General features: G+C 48.0%; 1 protein-coding gene across 1 annotated transcript in view; it reads left to right on the top strand.

Moving 5' to 3' along the window:
* NTRK1 (neurotrophic receptor tyrosine kinase 1) overlaps positions 1 to 27,393 on the top strand; it is a 342,566-nt gene that overhangs the window by 287,816 nt on the left and 27,357 nt on the right. Inside the window, exon 14 of the mRNA XM_086945321.1 lies at positions 2,952 to 3,124. Coding sequence (XP_086801447.1) covers positions 2,952 to 3,124 — 173 coding nt within the window. The remainder of the gene's footprint in view (positions 1 to 2,951; positions 3,125 to 27,393) is intronic.

The following is a 27,393-nucleotide window of genomic DNA, read 5'->3' as shown; positions in this document are numbered from 1 at the left end:
TTTTTATGTCTGTTGTGCTATGTTTCTCTCGATTCTTTAGGCTCTTTGCCAAAGCGCCGGGACACTCCTCGGAGTAGCCGTGCGCTATAAAAGAGCATTTTTAACATAACATAACATATGAGAAACATGGAGTCAAGGGACAGGCAGGGGAGAGTGGAAATGTATTGTTAATATATCAGAAGTGAATCTGGAGAGGCAGCTGTTGGCTAAGGTAAACAATGCAAAGTAGCAATCTTACCTGGAAGCAGAGAAGCAGAATTATCGAAATCAAAATGTTTATTAACCAGGTCATAATTAGTGCCTTCCGTCACTTCGGGAAACAACCATTACCACGCAGTCATTACAACGCACTACATTTACAACGCAGTCATTGCAACACAGCCATTACAACGCATGTCACTACAACGCATGCCATTACAACGCATTATAAGGTAAGTAATGGGGAAGAGTCATTTTTATCCCTACACTATCCAACACTTACCCTACTGTTGCACTCACTGGAGTGGGAATAGGTATTTTCACCCCTACACTATCCAACACTTACCCTACTGTTGCACTCACTGGAGTGGGAATAGTAATTATTACCCCTACAGTATCCAACACTTACCCTACTGTTGCCCTAAAAGTATTATGCGTTGTAATGGTACGCGTTGTAATGGAATGCGTTGTAAATATAGTTTCTAAAATGTGTTGTGATGGCATGCTTTGTAAAATCATGAGTTGTAATGGATGATGCGATGTAAAAACTGTGTTGTAAAGGTATGCATTGTAAATGTTTGCATTGTAACTTGTCCTATCGTCATTTCCAATATTGTGACATGTTCGGCACATCCAGCTCTTCTGTTGGTCATGGCCGGACTGGCTGTAGCGGGCATCGAGCATTTTCCTGGGAGGCTGAAATGGTGGGGGCGGTTTTGCAATGGTGAGAGCAGTAGCGGCTGCTATGAGGCAATAGTGGGAAAGCGGGGTAACAAAAAAAATGTCACTTACCTGTGCTGCCAGCCGCCGCTTCTCATCCATCCTCTTGAATCCAGCACGAAGCAGACTCCCCTAGCCAATCACGATGCTGCTGTCACCATGATTTTAGCGTTATGATTGATCTGAGCACCGTAGTTCGGTGCTCAGACAGGCAGTAGGAGTATGTACATGTCCTCATCCCAGTCTGTTCATTATCAATGTGGTTGAAATTTTCCAGTCCTTTGATGAGACGTGCAATGGGGAGCACTTTTCAGTGAGGGCTGTTTGTTGGGAAGGATACCCTTGAGCATGCTGTTTAAACTTTCCAAGGAGAATTAGCTTGAAGTTCGTTTCAGAAAGCAATGGCTTGTTTCGTGTGTGAGTATGATTTGATAGCAGGACTTCTGTGTTTTCTTGATGCTGTGATCTATATGGAGAGGATGAAATTGATGGTTCAGTACAGTGATTTTAATATTTGTGGAGTTGTGGTGTCGGTCTTGTCAGTTTCAAGTGGAAACTGCGGAATCCAAGGTGGAGTAGATTGATTTTGCATTTGTGTGCAGTTCTTGTTTGGATCTGTCCCATCTCATCCAGTCTCACGTTGGAAAGGTTGAAACCCATGGAGAAGCAAGTGATTTTGTATTTGTATTGAGTTGTGGTGTGAATCTCTGCATACATGCATTCCTGTTGGCAACAATGATATTTTCTGTCTTGGCCATGATCAGATTCATCTAAATTGATGTGCGGGTTCCCACAGGGCTCTGCTCTGTCACCACTTCTTTTTAATCTGTACATCCTCCCCTTGATAACTGCCTTGCTCAAGAGGAAGATTGTGGTGCTCAACTATGCTGATGACCTTCAGATGATCTTTAACATCGACCCATCCACTTCATCGATCTCCAATTTTCAATCTATAATGCTTTTCATTAGCGACTGGATGAACGCCAACCAACTCAAATTAAATCCAGACAAAACAGAGCTGATTCTTACGCGGTGTGGCCAACCAGTGGAATTCGAACTTCTGGCCCACCTCATTAGGGAGTCCCCCCACCCCAACACTGTCAGTGAAAACCTTGGGGATCTTGATCAGCTGTGATCTTACCGTGAAGGCTCAGGTCAGCTAGGTGGTCTCAGCATGCTTTTATCTTCTGCGTAAAATTCTGAAAATCAGCAGGTTCCTTTCCACAGAAGCCTTGACCCAGGTGGTCCTTGCACTGGTCATATTGCGTATTGATTATGCCAACTCCCTTTTATGTGGGCATTCCTGCGTATCAAGCACTCTGCCTGCAACATGCTCAGAATCAGGCGGCCAGACTCATATTTGGACAGCCTAAACATTCTCATGTGAAGCCCTTACTGAAAAGTCTACATTGGCTTCCTATTCTCCAACGGTGCTTGTTTAAACTGGGCTGAACCATTCATGAAGCCCTGTCAGGACGCGGCCACGCCTTCATTGCCCTAAACATCCAGCGGTACCTTCCATCTCGCGATCTACGCTCCTCGAATAAAAAATTACTGGTGTCCCATGCCTTTAAACGGAAGAAACATGGCGGCCTTAGATACACGACCTTGGCCCCCCAATTTTGGAATACTCTTCCCCCCAACCTGCGCGTGATGGACTCGTACACCCAATTCAGGAAACTACTCAAAACCTGGTTTTTCTCCCACGCATATGACTGATACTCACTCCCTATTCAGCATGACATTCAGTCCTGTCCATAGCGGCAAGAAACCGTTTGGTGAACGTGCGCTCAAGAAATACAGTTTAACATAACATAACATAACATAACATCTAAATGGCCAATAAAGATCCGATGCATCTCAATTGTTGTCTAGGTCCTCTAGCCTCTTTTTTATGTAACACTTCCTGCTTTCTGAGTATAGTTAAGATCCCCCCTGGTTACTAAGATATACACACATATAGTAAGTGTTAAGATTTTCTCAGCTGTGCTTGATTTTGGTTGCAACATTGTTGTCTGTTTGTTTCTCTCCAGGCCCTGAAGGAGGCAACTGAAAATGCCCGTCTAGATTTCCAGCGGGAGGCAGAGCTCTTGACAGTCCTGCAACATGAGCACATTGTGAAGTTCTATGGGGTCTGCACTGATGGTGAGCCCCTAATCATGGTCTTCGAGTACATGAAACATGGTGACTTGAACCGCTTTCTCAGGTGAGACTTCACATCCCACAGCCGCCCACATTGTTGCACCTCAACCACCTACTTTGATGACAGTCAGTGTTAAGATGCGTGAAACGATTCCTTTTTGCCTGCTGACAAATTAACAGAGTTGATAAAGATCCAATTTTTCTACCACATATGTTTGGTGGATTTAGGCACAGTAGTTGATTTGTGCAAAAACATCATTTGCCATTTTTATTTGAACGTAGTATTTTGGTTTTTGGTGAACAGTCAGGTGTTTCCCACAAGGACGTGATCCTATCAAATAACATTGAGAGCTTCCAAATAATTTATAAAAGCTATTAAATTACATGATTCTGACTCCTTTAAAACTTTATTGTCATAAAAACATTTTTCTCATTTATTAAAACCTTTAAAAATAACATTTGAACATCTATTAAAAGTTCACATTTCATGCTATACTTCTGTTTGAGTAGAACATTTCACTTTTGAAGAAAGCATACCAAGTAATTTCATTTGTGCAAGAGCTTTATGCGAGAGAGCCAGTGTAACTGAATTTTGTGGGGTGGCTTGGTCAATTTATATTAAACTTCTGGTGTCAAGTTGCTCATAAAGTGGAACAAGGCATGTGGGAAGCCCTCCAACAAAGTGTACTTTGTACTTCTTACTGACTCTCCCATGTTTCAGATTTCCATAATTTCATAGTTACAACTGATTTTGAAATGTCCTCCCTCTGACTATCCATGTGTATTTTTTAACAACTCTGGCCTTTTTTCATCAAACACTTTCTATTGAGTTTTTTTAGGCAAAATCAAAGAAATCTTAAAATTGTCAACATGGGATCGTACATTAAAATAGCATATGCAAGGAGATGATGGATGATATACTGAAACTTTTCAGAGACTCACCCCCAGTCTCCTTGTGTTTGCTTTGTTTGCTCTAAATTGGCAGGGTATGCCCAGATGTGGGTCCCTTCTTCACTTTGCCACAGGATTCAAGCTAGCCTGACTGATGAGGGGTAAAGCCCCAAAACCGGTCCTAGGATGCTTGTTTCCCGTCCCGAGAAGGCCTGGCTTTGTAGTTCGGACTGGACTGTTCCCATGACGAACAGGGTCAAGACTGATTTGCATATGACTGGGTCTGAACTGGGGTGGCAAAGTGAGCTAAAGAACAATGATGGATTAAACAAAAATCTATGAATGGGGGTGAGTGTCTGAAAAGTTTCAGCACACCACCCATCATCTCCTTGTGTTTGCTTTGTTTATTTATTTATTTATAAAGTTTTATATAGCGCGATCTTGATCCCGCCCTAAGTTGGCAGTGCATGCCAAGACGTGGGTCCCTTGCTCACTTTGCCACTGGATTCAAGCTAGCCTGGCTGATGAGGGGTGCAACCCCGAAACCAGTCCTAGAATGCTTGTTTCCAGTCCAGGGAAGGCCTGGCTTGGTTGTTCAGGGTGGACTGTTCCCATGAGGAACAGGTCAAGACTGATTTGCATATGGCTTGGTCTGAACTTGGGGGGCGAAGTGAGCTAAAGAACAATGATGGATTAAACCCAGATCTGTGACTGGGGGTGAGTGTCTAAAAAGTTTCAGCACATTGTCCATCATCCCCTTGTGTTTGCACTGTACATGAAAATAACAGCAGCAATAAATTGAATCCATCCCCCAGTGCGAAAGTAGTTCCTTCACTCATTAAGACATTACTGTACAAAATGTAGAACCGCAAGAGAACTATGTTACATTTATGCATGCAGGTGGTTAGAGGTACAGTGTCAGAATATATGTGGATAGGGGAGACCATGGGATGATCACACACACCCATTCCAGCAATGCTCACTCAGTGTCCACTGGAGTTATTGAAGGAGCCGGCTATATCTTCCACATCAGCAAAAAATGTAGATGTCAATTCACTGTACAAGCTGAAAACAACAATTTCTGTGTTATCCTTTCTTTCATCTGGAAATTTCGCCACCATCAGTCAATATTTCTGGAGAGGAGAGAACCCTACTTTTTTCAGGACATAGCATTAGTTAATTTTTCTAGTTGCAGTATGAACTTGTCGCCCACATTTTCCTTTTAGAATGAGAGAACAGGCACAACAGCAAGCCGCCTTGACTTTTTTGATTCGACCTCCCTATTGTGTCTGAGAAGGTTTAAGCGAGTCTCTTTCAGAAGCTTCTCAGTTTAGGGAATCCCCATACCACATTAAAGAGTCCTGTTTCTGTCTGTAAGCTTCGGTCGCACAACGAAGACGCTGAGTCCAACATCTTGTGAACGTTTCTATAGTGAGATAAGTTTTATTCAAGTAGTTGAATCGTGTATGTTGGAATCTCACATTTCTGGAGACTTTCCAAGTATATTCAGGGCTGTACTCCATTCATTATCATCTAGTTTGTTACTTTAGCAGCACACTCCACTTAACTCTCAGTCCTGCAATATCCTCCTTAGTCATGTTCATAAGAGCCTTGTAAAATCATGGCATAAGTTTTCTTCCTTTACCTATAGTATACAGTAAATGAATGACTTCAGGCTTTGAAGGTTCATTTCTTTTGAAGAGACCCCATCAAGGCCTTCAAATGGAGAAATTCTCCCGAGGGGGAAGTCAGTGATTTACCCCCAAAACAGGGATGCGTCTTAGCTCCCACACTGTTCAACTTGTTCTTAGTAGATCTCGTCCCGATATTAAACAGATGTAACTCTCACACTCCCAGGCTAGATGGGCTAACACTGCTGTGTCTCCTCTATGCGGACAATATAGTCCTGATCAGCCACACATAAGTAGGCTTACAACATATTTTGAATGTTACGCAGGACTATTCCAAAGCAAATAAACTATCCATAAACCTTGAGAAAACAAGGACTATGACGGTCAGCAAAAACAGGAAAAAAACGGCAGCCTGGTTTTGGGGCAGGACCCATATTGAGGATACATCGGAATATGAATATCTAGGGGTGAATATTGGCAAAGGCGGCCACTTCATTGCACATAAAACCAGCATTAGAGGCAAAGGCCTTGCTTTAGCAATCTCTTCAAAAATATTAAATAGCAAATTAACTGGTCAGTCGCTCCTGCCCTTGGCACAAGGGATACGTGCCAAACTTCTGCCAACAATTGGTTACAGAAGTGAAGCTCAGAGAGGAAGAGATGCAAAAACTCTTGACAACACAGTTATAGCTGCACACAGGGTTATTCTTGGTCTGCCCATACATTCTTTATCAGCACAGATCAGGCTAGAGTTTGTATTCAGAAACAGTCTTTGGCAAGACATGGGGCGTACATAATCAACTGGGACAAAGTGCAGAAATCCAACTAAGGAACTCTAAACAAATATCTATGGAAGGAGTTACAGCAACAAGCCACCAGCTGCCAAATACCTCATAAGCAGTCTGGCCAATACTGGCCTAAACCAACTCCGGGATACTCCTATAAACAACCTAACACTCCAAAAATTGGTCTGGAAGACGGTCAAATACCATACCACTTGTGGGTCGAGGACAAGGCATCCCTCTCAAAAAGGTCATATGGGTGGATGACCCTGAACATTTACTCTTTGCCAGCACCTCAGAATTATCTTGACTTGGGTTACGCCAAAACTACTAAAATGAAGTTCTTGAAGTACAGACTTGGCCTGTTACCCTGCATTCAGTATTTTCCGCATTGGCTAAAGGAGAAGGCAGGCTCTTCCTGTCGCTTATGCGGCTCAGCGCCAGAAGACCTGCTGCATCTGTTATGTACCTGTAAAGAACTCTTGGAGGAATGAAAACTACTGCTAAAACGCCATTTCAATCAACCAGGGGTACACTCCAAAAGACAAGCAGTCCTTGCCTGTTTTGCACCTAATGACCCACAGTTGAACTGCAGCCTGGTGAAGTTCATGAGGGTAGTGGAAAAGAAAATGCTGGCACCTGAATCATAATCTATTACAGGACAGCATCCAAATAAAACAGCAATTTTATCATGGTTGCTCAAATGAGGACAGTCCTATACTTGTTCCCACTGGGCTTGGCACCAACGGACTTAACTAAAAACTTTTAAGTACTCTAAATATTTAGACGCACCTTTATTGATCTCTGGCATATAAGAAGTGAAGGGAAGTAGTGGACTTTAACTAAATAACTTGACCACTAACAGCATGAGCTGAATCAAAAAACTGCTTGACCAGTGGAATGTCTATTAAGTTACAGTATTGGTTTTAAAAGGGAAAAAAATGTAAATTATGAAATATCTTCTTAATATTATATGCAGAATTGTTTTAACTTGATGTTTTTTGTATTGCAATGGTTTTTATTAACTATGCAAATAACCTTACTTACCATTTGCCAAAGCAGGCAGTGTTAGTAACTCACCTGACTAATAATAGCCTTCTACAGTCAGTACACCAGCCCTAGTCCACCGTTAGCCGGGAAGTGTCCCTTGGATTTAGAGACGACTACGGAGGGGGCATAAGGTAGACTCCACTGTGTTATCCACAAGCATTGTTTCCAACATGTCAATGCCACCTACACTAGCTGTGGGAAGCCACCCCCGCCACCATCCAGTTCCAAAAATGCCTAGCGAGCCTACCCTTGTGTACAATATTAGTGGGGATCCCAGTGTTAACCAATTGCAATGAGCTAACTATTTGCTCTTGCACTGAATTTGGGCTCACAAATACTAGAATTCATAGTCTGTTACACCTACGCTGCAGTCTGCAACTAGAAGCTTCAGTTTACTCAAGGGCTCTCTATGCCTCCTACCGCTCCGGATTCAGTTCACCATTAGAGAGTCTACATCGTGGAAATAAATTCCAGAGTACATAAACCGTTTGATAAAGTAATGTAATAATCACAGCAGAATAACCTTTTAAAAAGCACCATCCTCCCAATGACTGTCAATGGTGGTCTGTAGAATCCCACTCTCCTCCACAGCACTGTCAGACCATGGACACATTTGCAATCATCAAGTCATCTGTATCTTGATAGATTTATACTCGAAAAATATCAAGATGTATTTGGCTCCCACCTGAGTCTCTATTTTACAATGATATCAACTCTGCCGTCATGTGATGAGAGACTAGAACAACACACTTTTTACGCCAGTTGACCCTGAGCCGGGATAAAAGTCTGAATTCTTCCAGGGAAGTGACCACTTCTACTGTTTCTTTCGGGGCCTCCCATATAAATCACAACAGATCCCTTGCATATAGTGATATGCTCTGTGTTCCATCGGGCAAGGATAGACCCTTTTTTTGTCTTTCGACATCATGATACTAACAAGCGGTTTCAGTGCCAAAGCAATGAGTATTGGGGACAGGGGGCACCCCTCGTATGTACCCCATTCAATCTCATTAGAAGCGGGGATTATGGTCCCTGTCCTGACTCTAACCTTAGGTTTAGAATAAAGGATTTTATTAGCAGTGCCAATACCCTCAAAGTTCCAAGTCAGGAATGTCTATGTAGTCTGTCTACTCATTAGAAAACAATGTAATATAGTTTTGGATTGAGTCGCTGATTTATCCTTTAGACTCGCCAATCACAAATGACCAATAAGGGTTGATTGTTCACTTATAAGTGCTGTAAGCAATGTCTGCCAATTGATACAGTCTCTGTCAACGCAGAGCTCCACATAACAATTCCCAACTTCTCCACCCCAGGACAGATTGACAACTGCTGTTCCTCCAAACTAATAGAAGAAATCACTTTCAATCTCTAGAACAGTAGAGGAAGCTTTGAGGGGGGTGACCTCTAACCCGAAGACTCCCACCAGGGTCACCTCTTCTGTAGTATATATCGAATCTATTGTGACACATTTGACGCACCCACACTTATGAGCATTACACAACAATGTTTATATCACTATAATGCGGCAGTCACATTTGTATTGAGATTTTGGCTGTTGTCCCTTCAAATCTTAGATCAACTGCAATTTTTGGAGGCATCAGTGCAAGGTTAACGTCACTATGCAAAGAAGATCCTACATCAGATTCAGAGTCAGTACAGTCCACCGGTGAAGCTCTTGGCCTGTAGGGGCTTATACGGAGTGGTGGGTGCTTACCTCATGGAAACCTCCCGAACCTTGGTAATCTCACCCTTGCTCCCTGTGGCCACTGCTTTTTTAGTTGGGTATTTTGAGCATCACACCCTCCGAATCTGACTGACTAAGCTGCGCCCCTGGCTTCATTATCTCTAACTCTATCCAGCCCCTTCTGCAGGTTCATATCAATCACAACATAGTCTATTTTGGGTTTTCCAGCATTTCTCTGGATTCAGACATAGCTTCCAATATCTTGTCTACCTATTCAGAATGTGAGGCTTGAAGCTCAGCATTGTCTTTCTTCCGAGCCTGAATAGTGACCTCTACCTTAAGTCCAGAAATGTGTAGTTGGTCCCAGAGAGCCTAAAGGGTCCTTGATGTGCTTAGATTCCCCCATATTTTTGAATGCACCTGCGTCACAAATTAAGGGTTAGCTTGTCGATTCACATATTGTAGGCTACGCCAATCTCCTCCACTACTGCCAGGCCTTCTGTGGAGGAGTCCAGGACAATAAAGTCACAGAAAGCAGCCCAAACTTTGGAAAAAAGACAAAAAGCAAGCTATATGCCTATGAGGGGTGCTCGTCAATGTGGGCTCTAATAAGGGCCGGCGGACAGGATGAGCAATCGCTTGTGTCTATTCCATGACAGCAGAAGGTTCAAATGAAACACATGCAGTAGCACAGTAGAGATCCCCAGACACACCACTGACGAGGGGTCCCACTCATTTCAATGATCCCTCAAAATTGGGGTTACTAGTGCACGCGGCCTATGACACGCCACAAATCAATACATATTACTAGATGCAAATGTGGAAAGGCACCAGCAAAGGTTCAGTCTCTACCACCAGGGTCTCCACTTCCGGGTCAGTTCCAACAGATAGTCAGTGGTTCATTACCTGGAAACACTTCTCATGTCACAGTGGTGAGGAGAGGGGAGAGGGGAGCAGAACCCCATAGAACCACAGCATCTCACAGGTGGGGTTTCCCGAGATCTGCCCAACTTTCACTACCTGCCCAGAGTTCTGTCTGCAGCCACTCCCCAGAACAGGGACCAACACAGCCACTGATCTTTCTCCTCGTCAGTGTCATTGCTCTCTAGCTTAAATGATGCACAATATCTCTTTGCTTTGTATTATTCTTATTAACATACATTTTTAAAGCGCTCTGTTCACCTTGCAGGTATTATGGCACTTTTGTCACCCGTTTGTGCCTTGAACCAAGTTGATGATGCAAATGTTGCCATTCATAGCTCTTCTCCTTAGGTCGTGGTGGGTATATACAGGACCACCGGAATTATGCGGCAGGGGAGGACACAATGTGGCAGCATTAGCTAAATTATTAAATTCATGTAGCAGGCAAGGGCAAATTATGTGGCATAATGCAGCACATTTAGTGACAGTAATATTTACACAAGGTAGCACTGTCTGAGCAAAGATTTCACTTCATTAGTATTAGTTCAACAACCAAACACAGCAATAAACAACCATAAAATGACCAGTCAACCTTTGAGAAGGGACTTCCACCATGCAGTAAGACACATCGCCATGTTTTTGGTGTTTGGCAACTTTTGATCTGTTTGAGCTAGAACACTTTTTTTGTTATAATCTGCAGATTACTCAGATGATGGTGGATTATGTGGTAAATGGAGCAAATTCATAATTTTGCTGAAAAAGCCACACCCACAGAATCACATCATTCTAGTGATCCTGGTTAAATGCCACTCGCCCACATTAGTCCACAGCTGCGTGGGTGTGTGTGTGTGTGCGTGTGTGTGTGTGTGTGTGTGTGTGTGTGTGTGTGTGTGTGTGTGTGTGTGTGTGTGTGTGTGTGTGATTGTGTATGTGTGATTGTGTGTGTGTGTGTGTGTGTGGGTGTGTGTGTGTGTTTGTGTGTGTGATTGTGTGTGCGTGTGTGCATGTGTGTGTGTGCGTGTGTGTGTGTGATTGTGTGGGTGTGTGTGTGTGTGTGTGTGTGTGTGTGTGTTTGTGTGTGCGCGCCTGCCTCTCTCTTGATGACCTACTGTGGCTTCCCATCTCCACCCATTGTTCTCTACTGACTCTCTATTTTACTAACATCTCTTGGAGATGACTTGTGAGTCCCATTGTCAAAGGCTCCCCTACTATGAAGGCGTTCATGGGACCCATATGTTTCTTCTTGCCTAAGGGAGGACGACTACCTCAGTTTATAGGTTCTACCTCTGCTCACGTCTTCAGACAAATGGCATTTTCCTCCCTGTCCAAATAATAACTTGTTTTTAAATAACGTTTCATACAGCACATCTGCCATTGTTATAGCGCTTCTCAACATATCTCTCATAGCAAGTTACTATTTCCCAATTTACTGGCCTCCGCAGGATGGAAGGTCTGAGTTTGCATCACTGGACAATATGGACATAGATCACCAGAAAATGTGAACCCGAGTCATTGGATTGAGAGGGCCTTTATTGGCAGGTATCCAAAAAAGAGTTAGAAAATGTATTAAGGTTCTTTGCTGCAATGAAAAATCCTATAATTTTTTTCACATTTGAAGATAATGTTTATAGAAAATCATGTATTTTTTGCGTCTGATGATGTATGTTTCTTTTATTCAGTGACATGGAGATTTTAATCAATAATTGGGTAAATCATATTAAGTCTTGACAATGCAGTCTGCGCGAACCACATGTGGGTTGGTTTGACGTGAAAGAAAAATACAGCGCTTCTTGGATTTTGAGAATGTTTTTTCTTTGTATTTTGTGATCAACATAATTCCAAATTGGCAAGACTGTATCTGAAATAATGTTGGATTTCCTAAAAGATCATTTTGTTTGTGTGGTGCTTCCAGGGTGACTCTGCTCATCCTTTCAGCGGCACCAATCTGCCGACCCATGATAGGTTTTGCTCCCGGATTAATAGTCCTTCACTCTTACTATCCTGCTGATGTATTATTCTGCCCGGGTCCTAGCGATCTAGCCTTGTGCAGTATGCTCAGACGTGAGTCCCAGGCTCTCCACATCACTGGAGTCAAGCTATCCAGGCTGAAGAAGGCTGATAGCCAGAAACCGGTCCTTGGATGCTTGATTCCGGTCTAGGAAAGACATGGCTTGGTAGTTCGGGCTGGACTGTTCCCATGAGACACAGGGTCAAGGCTGATTTGCATATAGCCATTGTCTGACCTAGGGTGGTGTGGAGTGCAAAAAAACGATGGATGTTGGCCCAGATCTTTGTACTGGGGTGAATGTAAGACATTGTTCTGCATTCTGTCCATCAACTGTGTTTTTTGCAGTGGCGGCCTTAGGCATGTGCAAGCTGTGCACCTGCACAGGGCCACCAAATCCCAGGGGCCACCACGCCAATATATATCCTTAATATAATAATCCTCTGAGGATGGATACATATTTGTGTGGGGGCCCTTGGCAGGGATTTGGTGGCCTCTGGCTCTGTTCCACTTCTAGAACCCTGACCCCCCCCCTCTTCACTGGCCTCCGCGCTCCGCCCCGCCCGGACCCCCTCTTCCGGGGCCCCATACCTACGCTCCCTGCCCAGGGCCACCATGAGCCTAGAGCCGCCCCTGCCTTGTGCCTGATTCTTCTACAACCTTACGGGCTGCTTTAAAGTTTGATGGACAGAGGAAATCGGTATGGAGGAGCACTTTACTCCCTCCCTAACGAGGGTCCTCCGACTGCCAAATTTAACCTTGTCCGCCAGCCCTGGGGACAACTCTAAACATTGCTAGAAACTGCTGTCATGGTGGTTCCTGTCAATGTATTAGAAGCTTGACGGGCAGTGCCGTTAAAATGATGGTACCTTCTTTCACACTTTTAACATGCTTTTGTTCTTTTAAAAACAAAATCTCGAACTAATTAGCCCCACACCATTAAAGTCTTTCCCATGTTGTGGGAGTCATTTAAATATTGATGCTGTTCCTTACTGCCACGTTTTTCATGACAGTGAGGGAGAGTCAAAACTACCCATTCGACCGCCCACCCTCAGGCGAGCGGTGGACTGCCTAAACCTCTGACGGCCCTTACCCCGTCGGGGCATTGGAGGAGTATGTTAGCGACGGAGACAGAGTAGACTCCATGGCTGACATACTTAAGGTCCGCCGTCCGTTAATCAGGCGGGTTGACATAAGCGATGGAGTATCCCCTCTGCCTAACTTTAAATCAGCCCCATAATGTCCTTTCAACGGAATGGCCCACTGAGATACGACTGACTCTTCCCTAGCCCTACCTGTCTTTCAGAGGCACCAGCGCTCTGCATGGCTGGACTGGGCACTTAAACCGGCCCTGGCAAACTGCTCTGCCGGCCGCCCCTGGGGAGCAGGGGTGGTGCGGCGGAGCTGTTTGCTATGGCCGGTTTCGGCTGATTTTGTTACAGGGGGCTGAATTTGCCGGACCCGGTAACAAAAACGGCCCCACAGGGACCCTAAACTGGCCCCCACCCTGGCAGCCCACCAGGGAAATGCCCGGTGCCTGCTACGGCCGGTCCGGCCCTGGCGCTCTGGAATTTGACAAATTCTGGTCCAACCGCACTGGTATTTGACTGGCATAGTCTTGACCGGCTCTTCTCCAGCTCAATCGTCATTTGCAAAGCAGTCGTTTTCTGGTATGTAACTGATTCTGCCCTAGCCTGGGTGGTGAACTTTCACTGCATTGGCCTAGTCACTCTACCCCAGCCCTTGTAGCCTTTCAGAAGTGCCAGCCAACTCCAGTGTGCCTGATTCTGCTCCAGCCTCACTGTCCTTTCACTTTCACTGGCATGGGCTGTTGACATTGGATTGCCCCTGCCCCAATTATAGTGCCTTTCAGTAGCTCCACCCTACTGCTTGTGGAGGAACCGGCTCTAGGAATGCTGCCCATTCACACACACTGGCCTCCTTCCCTGTGACTGACTCTCCCCAATATTTCAGGCATTTCAGAGCCCCCACTCTGCCAGCAAGTGACTGACTTTGTTTCTAGCCTTTCATAGGCACTGGCCTCCCACTGATTTCGCCCCAGCCCTATCTGTCGTTTAGTGGCACCGACTAATGACGTGAGTCAACAAGTACATCCCTACTAGCCTTTAGAGGGGGCCAGCTGATATGGAGCCCTCCCTTCTTCTTTATTGTAAAGACCCCCCTCTCCTGGCTGGTAAATAGAATGCCTATCAGGGCCGAGCACTGAGTGAGCGAGGCAGGCGCGGTGCGTCCATTGGGGCGTAGGGGCGTAGCCCCACTAAGCCCCATGGACCCACCGCGTCGCCACTAAACCACATACAAATTTTTTAAAAAATTGCGCTACCTGCCGGACGGGAATCCGAGAGACACCCGACTTTCCCGGAGTGCGCAGGGGGGGTGGGGGCCTGATGGGCCTGCTAAAGTTGCGCATGTCGACTTTTGGGCACAAACATGCCCGTGCATGCGCAGATTGTTTCCCCCCTGATTTTCCCTTTAGAGAGAGGACATGGGGGCGGGCGGCAGCCCCCGGGGTTGTACAGGGCAACTGGGCGAGCAGTTATGGTGCCCCCACAGCCAATCCTGGCTGGGGGGAGCACCATACAGCGCCAGGATTGGCTGGTCAATGATCAGAGTGCTATGAAGGAACATTGTTTACTAAACGGGTTCACTGTAGTAGTGTAGTGTACACGGAAAGTGAAATCCGACCTTGAGAAATATAGAGGCCGAGTGACTTTTATTTATTAAGTTATGCCGCAGTAGCAATCGCCAGTTAGGCAGCACAGGTTTGCTTATGAAATGTGGTGATAGAAAAGTAAATACCTGATTAACTCATTAAAGAAACACTATAGGAAGTAACATCGTTATGCACGCGCTTGGAATGGCGGTTTTTGGCGCGCTGCTACAAATGAGTGTAGCTTTGTCAGCCATCTAACTGCTAATGACTCGTTTTGCTGCTCTTATTTAGACTCGTTTTGCTGGCCCTTCTGCCCTCATTTACACTCGTTTTGCTGCCCTTCTGCAACATTTGTGTTTGTCAGTGTTACATGCAATGTTTATTCCCCACGATCCCCACCCCTTTATGAATGATGGATGCAGGATGGATGCAGGATGGATGAGTGGATGGATGGATGGATGGGCGGATGCATGAATGAATGATGGATGCAGGATGGATGCAGGATGGATGGGTGGATGGATGGATGGATGCAGGATGGATGGGTGGATGCATGAATGAATGATGGATGCAGGATGGGTGGGTGGGTGGGTGCATGAATGAATGATGGATGCAGGATGGATGGGTGGATGGATGGATGGATGGGTGAATGCATGAATGAATGATGGATGCAGGATGGATGGTGGGTGGATGCATGAATGAAAGATGGATGCAGGATGGATGGGTGGGTGGATGCATGAATTAATGAATGAATGATGAATGCAGGATGGATGCAGGATGGATGGGTGGGTGGATGGATGGGTGGATGGATGGGTGGATGGATGCAGGATGGATGCAGGATGGATGGGTGGATGCATGAATGATGGATGCAGGATAGATGGGTGGGTGGATGGATGGGTGGATGCATGAATGAATGATGGATGCAGGATGGATGAGTGGATGGATGGATGGGTGGATGCATGAATGAATGATGGATGCAGGATGGATGCAGGATGGATGGGTGGGTGGGTGGATGGATGGATGCAGGATGGATGGGTGGATGAATGAATGAATGATGGATGCAGGATGGATCAGTGGGTGGATGCTTGAATGAAAGATGGATGCAGGATGGATGGGTGGGTGGATGCATGAATGAACGATGAATGCAGGATGGATGGGTGGATGGATGGATGGGTGGATGCATGAATGAATGATGGATGCAGGATGGATGAATGGATGGGTGGATGCATGAATGGATACAGGATGGATGGGTGGATGGGTGGATGGATGGGTGGATGCATGAATGAATGATGTATGGATGCAGGATGGGTGGGTGGGTGGATGGATGGGTGGATGCATGAATGATGTATGGATGGATGCAAGGTGGTTCCGGCTCGCTTACTGCGCTCGCTCGCTGCGGTGCAATATGCAAATTAGTGTACGCCCCACCACTTTCAAATGTCACTAGCCGCCCCTGCCCGGCTCCCTCTCAGCTCTGAGCAGGGGCAGCTGCAGAGAGCCCCGATCGCCTGGCCGGGCAGGCAAACTGAGCCCCCAGGAGCGGTCCTTTCATCTCACATCTAGCTGCAGAGAGTAAAAAAAAATTACAATGATCTCTCATCAGAGCACTGACCCGAGAGCGCGTTTCCCACACCCCACAATCGCCTATTACTTTCATATCCAGACTCACTCCCTGGCCTTCTCAGTGTGAAAGCCGCTCCATGTGGGAACGGGCCGGCTCTGCCCAGGGTCAGCATCCCGGGCAAACATGTTTTTGAAAGATGTTAAAACGACTTAGTGTTAGGGATGATTTCTGGAGCTGAGTGTGCAACTCTGAGGAATTAGGCTGTGAGTGACTTCTATTGTGGAAATGAGGCCCGGGGTCATTCGTGCGGCTTTACAATCGTGCACAAGTTCTCATTTGTTGCATGTGGCACAGGGGCCCGGGCAGTGAAAAAACACGATGTTACCACTAAATACAAACGTTGTTGCTGGTTTCCAAAATTGGCATAATTTAATGATGATCGTAAATTACAGATATGTGTTTGAGTTATGCTTCACCCTATACAAATCCATGCACGGCTTAAAAATGGCTGACGATTCAAATGTAGTAGACGGTATTCACAACTGACATTGACAAAGCCCATAGGTCTGGCATTGTCACTAGTTTATTTTGTTTTGTCATGGTTTTTGCAAAATTTTATTTTTGGGGAAGCTGCCGGGCCCTCATCTGTAAAAAACACAAAACAATGTCTAAAAAGAAAAAAATATTTTTATTCTTGAAAAGCAAACATTATTCCTGGCACTTAAGAAAACTAGCTTATGTGTGGATGTCCAACATGTGAAAGGTCATCGTGCCATTACTCGCAAAGACTGAAGTTGGCTGACACTGCCCCATGCTGCATACTATACTTGATTGAAGAATATGTGAATGCTGCAATAATCAGTGCTTAATTTGGAAAATAATGAGTGCGGGTGCCCAAAGCTCTTCTCAGAAGCCTGTGGTTTCTACTAAATGTTGGCGCTACTCTCAATCTATATCTGATGAGGAAAAACAAGTGCTGGTCCCCAAAAATGAGTTCCAGTGGCCCTCGCCGGCAACCCCCGCCTCAAATTAAGCACTGGCAATAACAACGCTAAGGATGAAGAGGGCTTGTGGAAAGCCCTATAAGAAGAGTATACATATAGTTTTGATTAATCAAAAGTTCTTGGCTAAAGTCAGATCGATAAAACAGATACCTGAGTTAATGGCAGTGGGTAACACGGGGCATAACTTATGCCTCGTGCCCCACATAAAGTACATCACTGGTGCAAATACCAGTCATGAAAATGAAAAAGATAAAAGCAAATAAATGTTTTCTTCTCACCACAAACATTATGTTTCTACAACCCACCTTCTCCTCCCCCACCTGCTTTCTGAAGATGGGGTTGATTGTAATTCTTTCTACCATAGTCGCCCATACATTCTTCACCAATCTGCACTCTTAACTTAGGACTGGCTAAACTGAACAAATGTCCTTAAAGGTAAGACACAGCGTTGTCCTGGTATTCTAACAATGCAAACTCTCTGCTCGAATCACATAACCACGAACCCAAAAAGCACCTCTCATTCAGTGTGTGTGTGTGTGCCCACCCTGCCACCCACACACTCCACCCGGTGTAGCATGCTGTCAATGTAGGCAAGCGCTTCAGCACCCAGCATAGGGATAGCAAGTGCCATATAAATGTTGTCCTACAATACACATTACTTTGTGATGAGTGAATTGATGATGGTGTAACTTAAGCAAACATATGTAAGGGACTCATTTTTACAGGATCATTTTCAAAGTACTTCAAACAGTCATGCAACATTTTGTGAATTGCAAAAAATAAGAGCAGTAGTTGGGCAGGAGGATCTTTCAGGCTTAAAAGACTTGCGCGTCTTGATGGTGCGTACGTACATCAACCCATTGTGTTTTGCTGCTCCAACAAAGAGCTGACATGCGCCATAAGAGTAACAAAATACACTTCTAGGTGATAATTAGCACCACTGATCACTTTGTGCATTCCTCCTTGAGAACGTCTTAGAGAGCTGTAATACCAAGCAGTAGGACGAATATAGGGGTATATTTACAATAACTGGCGCATCCCTGCAAATCAGCAGGGATGCGCCAGTTATTGTGCGCCACAGCTCCACCACCATGGATGCGCCGCAATTACAATGCGGCGCACCATGGGGCAAAAACGGCACAGATGTGTGACGCATCTGTGACGTAAAAGTGACGCATTGCTGGAGTTGCGTCGCAAGCGCGACGCCTCACTAGTAATGCTCTGGGGGCCCTATCTAGTCAATGCTGCTTCAGTCCTTACGCGTGCTTCAGGCAGGCGCAGGGTTTTGACGCAGCATGGGCCTAAAAGTGACTGAGTGAATTCTTGTAGATTTCACTCAGCCACTTTTAGGAGGCGTTCCTGCGCTGGAACGCCGCCCCCCCCCCCCTGCACAGGAACGCCTACATGTGGCGCAGGGCATTACAACGTGACGCATCTCCCAGATGCGCCACGTTGTAAGTACCCCGCACCAAGGAGCAGAATTTGCGCCGCCGCTGCGTCACAAAAGTGACGCTATGGTGGCGTAAATGAGGCACAAGGGGCTTGTAAATCGGCCCCTAAGTACTTTGAAACATACTAAGGGGCAGATTTACATCCCCTTGTGCCACTTTTGCATCACTTTTAACATGGGAAAAGTGACCCAAAAGTGGCGCAAGGGGCTTGTAAATCTGCCCCCGGATCTGTGATGCATTACTTTATTGGCTATAAAAACTAGGATGAATTAAATGCTTTGAAATGTACTAGATCTTTAATACATCACTTTATCGGCTATAGACACTAGGATGGATTCAGTGCTGTGAAACGCACTAGATCTGTAATACATGACTTTATCGGCTCTAGGCACTAGGATGGATTAAGTGTGGGCAGGGCTTCCGTTCTGTGTTATTGTGTGTGTCATTGTTTATTGAAGTGCAGTGTTGCATCACAGGTAAGGAATTAAGAGTTGCAGCTACGTGAAATGTCTTTCTGTCTTAATAACAAGAAGTAGCATGTTTCGAGTGTTCCTGGTAGTGAATTGAATTGACTTTAAATTAGGCCATAACTATGATGTTTTGCATTGAGTCACACAATGATAATTTACATACCAAGCACTACCACCTGTACTTTTATTCTGGGATTAAATCCCTTCAGAAGAGATTGGAGTGGCAGCATAAGGAATGACTCTTTTCAGGTATCCACTTGTGAACAAATGTGAAAAAAATGAAATACGAGAAGGTAAACCTTAGCTACTATTGAAATATAAAACCAGTGCACGCGCGCCCTAATTACGATGGCCTAGTGTCAGAACGCGCGCCTCGTTTGCTTTGTCCCTAATTATGCTGCCTAGTGTCCGAGCGCGCGCCTCGTTTGCTTTGTCCCTAATTATGCTGCCTAGTGTCCGAGCGCGCGCCTCGTTTGCTTTGTCCCTAATTGTGGTGGCCTAGTGTCCGAGCGCGCGCCTCGTTTGCTTTGTCACTAATTGTGGTGGCCTGGTGTCCCAGCGCGCACCTCGTTTGCTTTGTCCCTAATTATGCTGCCTGGTGTCCGAGCGCGCGCCTTGTTTGCCTTGTCCCTAATTATGCTGCATGGTGTCCACGCGCCTTGTTTGCCTTGTCCCTAATTATGCTGCCTTGTGTCCGAGCACGCGCCTCGTTTGCTTTGTCTCTAATTATGTTGCCTTGTGTCCGAGCGCGCGCCACGTTTGCTTTGTCCCTAATCATGCCACCTAGTGTCCGAGCGCGCGCCTAGTTTACGTTGCCCCTAATTATTTTGCCTGGTGTCCGAGCGCGCGCCTCGCCCCAGTCCTACCTTCCCTTCCATTACTGCTGGAGCTCTGCCTGTCTCGCGCAGCCGGCCCTCCTCTGCTAATGCAATACTCCTTGCAATATTGATTAGATTAGCTGTCTGAGAGGCCCAAATAGAAGAAGATTGGCCATCATTTGAAATAAACAGAGACTTTTCGATTGCCCCCCAAGGTATTGCCGATAGACGCCGGGCTGCCAGCGTCCTCGGGTTCTGCTGGGGGAAACGCGAGTTGTATGATTGTTGTGATGGGGCCTGGCATTGATGAGCGTATTTCACCGTTAGCGTGGGGTGGTCTGGGGACGGCCCCCCTCCTCGCCCGGTGTCAGCCCCGTTCTGAATCAAAGAAGGCACCTCGCGCCGAGTAAGGTGAAGGATGTCTCCTTGGAGAATCAGTGCGCCCCGGCGGGCCTTGGGTGTCTGTCAGGGCGAGCGACAGCCCCAGAAGGGAGGAGAGGCGCACCGACTTTCACCGTTGTTTGTAGCTATTGCACGCTGATGAAGGCACTTTTGAAAAATTATACAAGGTCCTTGCACTCAGTTATCATCACCAAGGGAGCTGCTGTTTGTAAAACCACCCCTCTTTCAAACGGGTGTCCGGGTGCTTCTCACTGGCACTGCTCTTCACAGAATGCATCGGGGCTTTTGCTCGTAAAGGCTTTTGAAACTACAAATATTGCCTTGACCACCCCTGTGAATCCAATTTCGACACCTGAGGACAGATTGATGTCAACAGACAAAGTTTCCTGTAGAAAACAAGTTAGGTCATGCTTGACTACAGTCATTTTGACTTTCTTCAAAAGGGTATTTAGACTGTGGACAATTAAGTCTGAGTGAAATGTCTATTACACTGGTGAAATTTACTAAATGCTTGTAATTTCGTGTCATGTGAACGTCGCAAAATAACATTCTAGACCACATGAGAGTGGCTTGTGTAAACATGTCTTGCCCTAGATACATTTTGTGCTTCAACCAGTGTCCTTCTAGTTTCCTGTGTGAGGTATTTTTCTAATTATTTTTTTGTTAACGCCAGGCATTCCCTGATGTGAAAATTTCACTTGAGTTACTGGCAAACACATTTCACCAAATTTAATTTCATGTAAATTTGTAAAATACACTTATTGCTGGAGACAATAACAAATGTAGTTATTTGAATGCTAGTAAAAATAACAACATTTAGGCATGCTCCACTAGTAATACAATCACAGGATTGATTACCACATGGGAGCAGGAACCTGTGACGTGTGTAGTTGTGGAATAATGTGTTTCGCAGAGGCCGCCGCACCCACCCGCAGGGTGGGGGAGGCTCAAAGGCCGGCGCCATAACCCACGCTGTGCCAACAGGGGGATGGAACTGGTCCTGGGCGCCCCGAAGCGGCCTGGACCAGCGGAAGCGGGGTGCGCACCAGCCACCCCGACAGGAAGTGACCTTGTGACTTTGGCGCCCACGGGGGGCGACCAATGGCCAACCTTGCTACCTTCGAACCCCCCAATCAAAGGGGGTTTCACCTGAAGCCCATAGGGGGCTCAGGGGTGGCGGAAACGGGGTGCGCACCAGCCACCCCGACAGGAAGTGACCTTGTGACCTCGGCGCCCATGGGGGGCGACCAATGGCTAAACTTGCTACCTTTGAACCCCCCAATCAATGGGGGTCTCACCTGGAGCCCATAGGGGGCTCAAGGGGATTTAAGCACCGCCGCTCTCCAGCCGAATCACAACGTCTTCGAGGGAGCTGGGAGAGCGGCGCGACAACGACATCGTTTGAAGAAGACCGATTACGACAGGAGGCGGCGAAGGACGGACGAAACAGAAGGACGACAGCACGGAGCAGCGCGCCGGTCAAGTTCTCCACCCAGCTCCCCGGGATCCGAGGCGTCGGAGAGAGAGGACGACCTCGGCGACCTTTTCCAAGCTCCAGCGCGGTAAGCATTGTCTGGCTTGAAGCGCGCATCGAGCCGCTTCTTCGGACACACGGCACGCACGTGCAAAGAAGTTCAAAGGCGGGTCCGGAATTCCTTCCGACCCAGCGGCGCAGGCTAGCCCGCTGAAACCAGATCTAGGCCTTGGGGACAGCATGGCGGAAGATCAGCCAGGAGACATGGCGGAAGTGTTGAAGAAGATCCGCGAGATATCGGCGATACACGGCGACGAATGGCTCCAGCCCCATTTGGCCAAAGGGAAGGAGAATAGGCCAGACGGCCAGGCGGAGGAGGAAGCAGGCCCGTCAGCACCCAAGAAGCCTAAGACCTCCCCGAGGAAGAAGACGGCCAAGAGGAATCCCCCAAAGAAAGTGCGCCAGAAGCTCCCGCCGCTGAAGGCAGTCGACAGCAAGAAAAAGGACACGAACGACAGAGCGGTTAATGGTGAGCATATTAGTACCATTGTGAAAGAATGCTTGAAATCGCTCGCTCCGTCGCTACTAAACAGCTCAGGGCAGGGGGCGGCGGGGCCCAGGGAACAACGCACCGACGAGTCAGGGGGCTTAACTTGGCATATGTTGGATCCAGGGTGGGCCCGACAGTCAAGGGTACAGGATCAGGTGGGCCTGTCCCCACAGGGGGATCAGGTTTCCCCATTACCCGGTTGGGGGTATAATACTGGGTCCGGGAGCCCGGGGTCGGGGGGGCTAGGCAGTGACCTGTACGCCAGACCATCCCCCGGTCCTGCCTCCTTGACGACGAAAGCCACGGGGCTCGCGTGCCTTATCCCTCTCGCAGTGAAAGAGAGGATATGGCGCAAGGAGTTTATCGATATATTCTCGCTCCTAGAAATACAGCTAGAGGGCCTCGATCTGACCACATGTGACAGGAGAGAGGACGAAAAAAGGGAGAGGCGAGGGGCTAGAAAGGAGCGGAACTTTGAGAATTGGCTAGACGCTTTTAGGATCATGGCATGTATCATAGTAGAGAGGTTCCCGCATTGCGCGGCTGACCTATGGCTGTATGAGGCTAACATACATTCTGCGCAGAGGCAATTCCCCGGGGATGCATGGTTGGAATACGATAAGGGTTTTAGGTTAAAAATGCAGAGGCACCCAGAGATGGAGTGGAACGAGGAGGACGTTTCAGGTTTTATTCACAAAATGCTCGCGGCCAAAGAAGTTAGAGCCTGGACGGGGAAATACGACCAGTCCTTTCGGAGCTCGTCCCACAAGGGGAAGAACAAAAGTCACCAGAAACATTTTCCTAGGCGGTCCAACTCCCCCCCCGCGACCAAGGCCATATGCTGGCGATATGATGCGGGGGACTGTTCATGGGGCTCCTCGTGCAAATTCCAACATGCGTGCTCAAGCTGCGGAGGGAAGCACGCGGCAGCCGCATGCAAAGGCTCCAAGCGGGAAGCAAAGAGCGAAAAGAAGGAGAAGCACAAGAAGCACTAGCCCGAAGGCCAGTGGGGGCATGACACTAGTAGACATTAAGCAGTGCCAGCTGGCTAGGTCGCCCATTAATACACAACAGCTGCGCAGTTTAGCAAACAGTTATCCAAACAAAACAGACGCAAAGACGCTGGTGGAGGGTTTTGAAGAAGGCTTCATTATCCCCTTTCAAGGCTCACTGCCATTAACAGGAGCAAAAAACTTACAGTCAGCCAGGCAGCACCCCCGGGTGGTGGGCGCGAAGATAGAAAAAGAGAGCAACTTGGGCAGAATCGAGGGCCCCCTCCCTCAAGAAGTGTGCGAGGGAATAGTCATCTCCCCACTGGGGGTGGTTCCGAAGAAAGAAAAGGGCCAATTCAGGCTGATACACCACTTGTCATATCCTGAGGGGGGGTCCGTAAACGATGGCATCGACCAGGAAGCATGCTCGGTGGGTTATGCGTCAGTGGATGACGCTATCGCGCTAGTCAAAGCGTCAGGGAAAGGGGCTCTCATGGCCAAGGCGGACATCGAATCTGCCTTCCGTTTATTACCGGTACACCCGACCAGCTTTCACCTGCTGGGCTTCCAATGGGAAGGGGACACGTACGTCGACAAAGCCATGCCCATGGGGTGTGCCATATCTTGTGCCTATTTTGAACAATTCGCCACTTTCCTGGAATGGGCCCTCCACGACAGACATCAAGGGGGCGGGAAACTGCACTACCTGGACGACTTCCTGTTCACAGGGCCGGCGGGATCGCCGACGTGCGCCAGTACATTGGCGGCGTTCGAGGACCTGACCGAAACACTCGGAGTCCCCTTAGCAAAAGAGAAGACGACAGGCCCAACGACTAGATTGACGTTCTTGGGCATTGAGCTTGACTCCACGACGGGGACCGCCAGGCTCCCCCCGGAGAAGGTACAAGAGTTCAGGGAAGAAATAGCCAAACTAAGAGGCCGGCACAAAGCCACCCTCAGGGACATACAAGGGGTAATAGGCAGGCTGAACTTTGCGGCGAGGGTCATCCCGCCCGCCAGGGTCTTCTCCAGGCGCCTCACCGCGCTTACGGCTGGTGTTTCCCACAAGCACCACCACATCCGACTGAGCACGGGTGTGAGGCAGGACCTACAAGTATGGGACGAATTCCTGCAGGATTTCAATGGTGTGCTGATTTGGAAAAAGGGTTGGGTATCAGCCGAGCAGCTAGCACTATACACAGACTCAGCCGGGAGCCTGGGATTTGGGGCGGTCCTGGGGAACAAATGGTGTGCCAGCCAGTGGCCAGACAGGTGGCATGCGCAGGGGCTCACAAAAAACATCACGTTCCTCGAACTATTCCCGATAATAGTGGCTCTGACGGTATGGAGAAAAGAGATAAGGAATCTAAAGCTCACTTTGTGGTCGGATAATTTGGGGGTAGTGCAGGCCATTAACAGAGGCGCAGCAAAATGCCCGGGCATGTTGAGGCTAATGCGAGAGTTGGTTAAATTGCAGCTCGAAGGGAACCTGGAGCTGAAGGCTCGGCACGTGCCGGGGACGGAGAACACGGTCGCCGATGCGCTATCCCGGTCCCAGATGACACGGTTCAAACAACTTCTACCCGGTGCGGACGAGGTGATGACCCCCTTTCCAACATACCTGTGGGACCTGGGGGGGTTGACTTGTCCAGACTAATAGGGCACTCGCTCACCTCTGAGGCACACAAGAGATACAGGAAATACGCGGCCACAGTAATGAGAATCGGGGGCATAGTGTCGCTGGTAGACAATTCAACGGTCCGCACAGCGGCTGAGAAATTTGTGCAATGGGCATTCGACGCCAAGAAAACAAGGTCTTGGGCACAGGCGCACCTGGCCGCCATTGCATACTTTGCCAGGCTCCACACAGGCGAGGACCCCACGGCAACGGTTTACCTGAAGGCAGCCCTGAAAGGCTGGCGAAAGCTTGAGGGGACCAAAAAGGACATCAGACGCCCCATTGATTACGACAAGCTGGGTCAGTTACTTAGCGCCCTAACCAGCATCATTGCAGACAGGTATGAACGGCTACTCTTCGGGGCCGCGTTCACCACGGCCTTCTTTGGGGCTTTTCGGGTAAGCGAAATAGTAGCCCCCAACAGGTCAGGCCCGGCGCAGCGCTGCTTGCAGGCAAGGGACGTCAAGCCGATGGGAAAAACGGTGGAGCTCATGCTTAGACAATCCAAAACGGATAGGGCTCGAAAAGGGGCGACGATTCGGCTACATTGTATCCCGGAGGTGGGGCGCTGCGCAGTGTGCTGGCTGCTGCGATACATGGCGGTTCGGCCGGCGGGGGATGGCCCCCTCTTTGTGCACCGAGATGGAAGGAACTTGAGCAGGTTCCAGTTCACGGCCATAATGCGCCAAGGCCTCAGCAAGGTGGGGCTCCAGGCAACATCATTTGCCCCGCACTCCTTCAGGATCGGGGCGGCCACCTCGGCATCGCAGTATGGCATGCCAGAGGACAGGATCCAGGCCGTGGGCAGATGGCGGTCCAGGGCATACAAGTCTTACATACGGCCGCATCTCATATAAAAAAAAAAAAAAAAAAAAAATGGGGTAGGACGGGGGAGGGGGAGCAGCCGCCTTGGGATGCCGCACGGCAGGGTTTCATTGCCCCCCCTTTTCCTCGCCCACACCCGGTGCGCAGAAAGCCACCTTAATGGAACATTTTCTCTCGACAGGAGGACGCCCACAACTGGTATGGGTCGTGGGACACTCATTCGTGTCCAGGATGGAGTCCTGGTGGAGGCGAGTGGGGCACAACCAAAGCAGACCCAAGGCAACGTACATCCGCTGGATCGGACGGCCCGGCATGAAGTGGGAGCAGTTACTACCGACCCTGGACGGCCTCATGGCAGACTCAGCCTGGCTGCCAGATGTGCTGATCATACATCTAGGAGGGAACGACCTGACGCAGTTGGGCCGCAGAGCGGTGGGCCAAGCCATCCAGAGGGATATCGCCAAAGCGGCGGCGTGGCTGGGGACCACGACAGTGGTGTGGTCGGAAATGATCAGCAGGAGGCACTGGAGGGGTGCCGACTCAAATAAAGCGGTGGACAACGCAAGGCGCAAGCTAAATACCGCCATGCACAAGTTTTGCGCAACCAACGGCCTGGAATCAATCCGGCACGGCCTCATCCACCCAGGCCGCCCAGAGCTGTATGGACAAGATGGGGTGCATCTGTCCGATAAAGGAATGGAGGTGTTCTGGGGCAACCTGTGGGGCGCAATGATGCTCGCGGGTTGTCGTTAAAAAGGAGCAAGAAAAAGGGGTAAGTAGGTAGCCACGAACCAAGGGGCAAAGGGGGGAGCCGCAGAAAGACGTGCGCCTCCCTGCGGCGTGGCGGAAATCCTACAATCGTTGGCTAACCAAACACACCGGTGGGCGGTGTGTAGGAGGAGGGCCACTCACTTTTCAATGCCGTACGGCAGGGTGACGTGGCCGCACAAAGGAGGGGAGGAAAAAACGGAGACGGCACTCGCGGCCCAGACCCGGCCGGACGGCAGGGCTCAAATGGTAGCGAGCTGGGGACCTAACTCCAGGCAAAGAAGCTCCCCTCCATGACACCCAAAAGGGGTGTGGCCAACCAACTACCGGAACACCAAGAAACTGATTAAGAACTGGTTGTACAAAAGTGCCATTTACGAACTGATGGGTGCACGAGAGACAGACACCTGTACCACGGGAAGGTGTCGTAAACTGTAATGTGATGTGCATGATTTATGGCTAAAGTTCGCAAATGAAGATTGTACAACCAGTATGTTATTAGTATGTTATTAATATTGTTATTAATAAGCAATATTGTTATTAATAAATCTGCGGCCAACAATGACCATCAACAAGAACTGAGATTGTTGGCTGACATTATTTGCTAGGATGGTCGTGGAGATGGGGGAGGAATGCAGATGCCGACCGGCAAGTAAGTATATACGGGGACCCACTGAGTAGGCGCATGCGAGGGTTATC

The sequence above is a fragment of the Lissotriton vulgaris genome, chromosome 12, assembly GCF_964263255.1.
Source record: "Lissotriton vulgaris chromosome 12, aLisVul1.2, whole genome shotgun sequence".
In the NCBI taxonomy this organism is placed as follows: domain Eukaryota; kingdom Metazoa; phylum Chordata; class Amphibia; order Caudata; family Salamandridae; genus Lissotriton; species Lissotriton vulgaris.
Note: the sequence above shows the minus strand (reverse complement) of the source record. Positions and strands in the feature narration are given on the sequence as shown.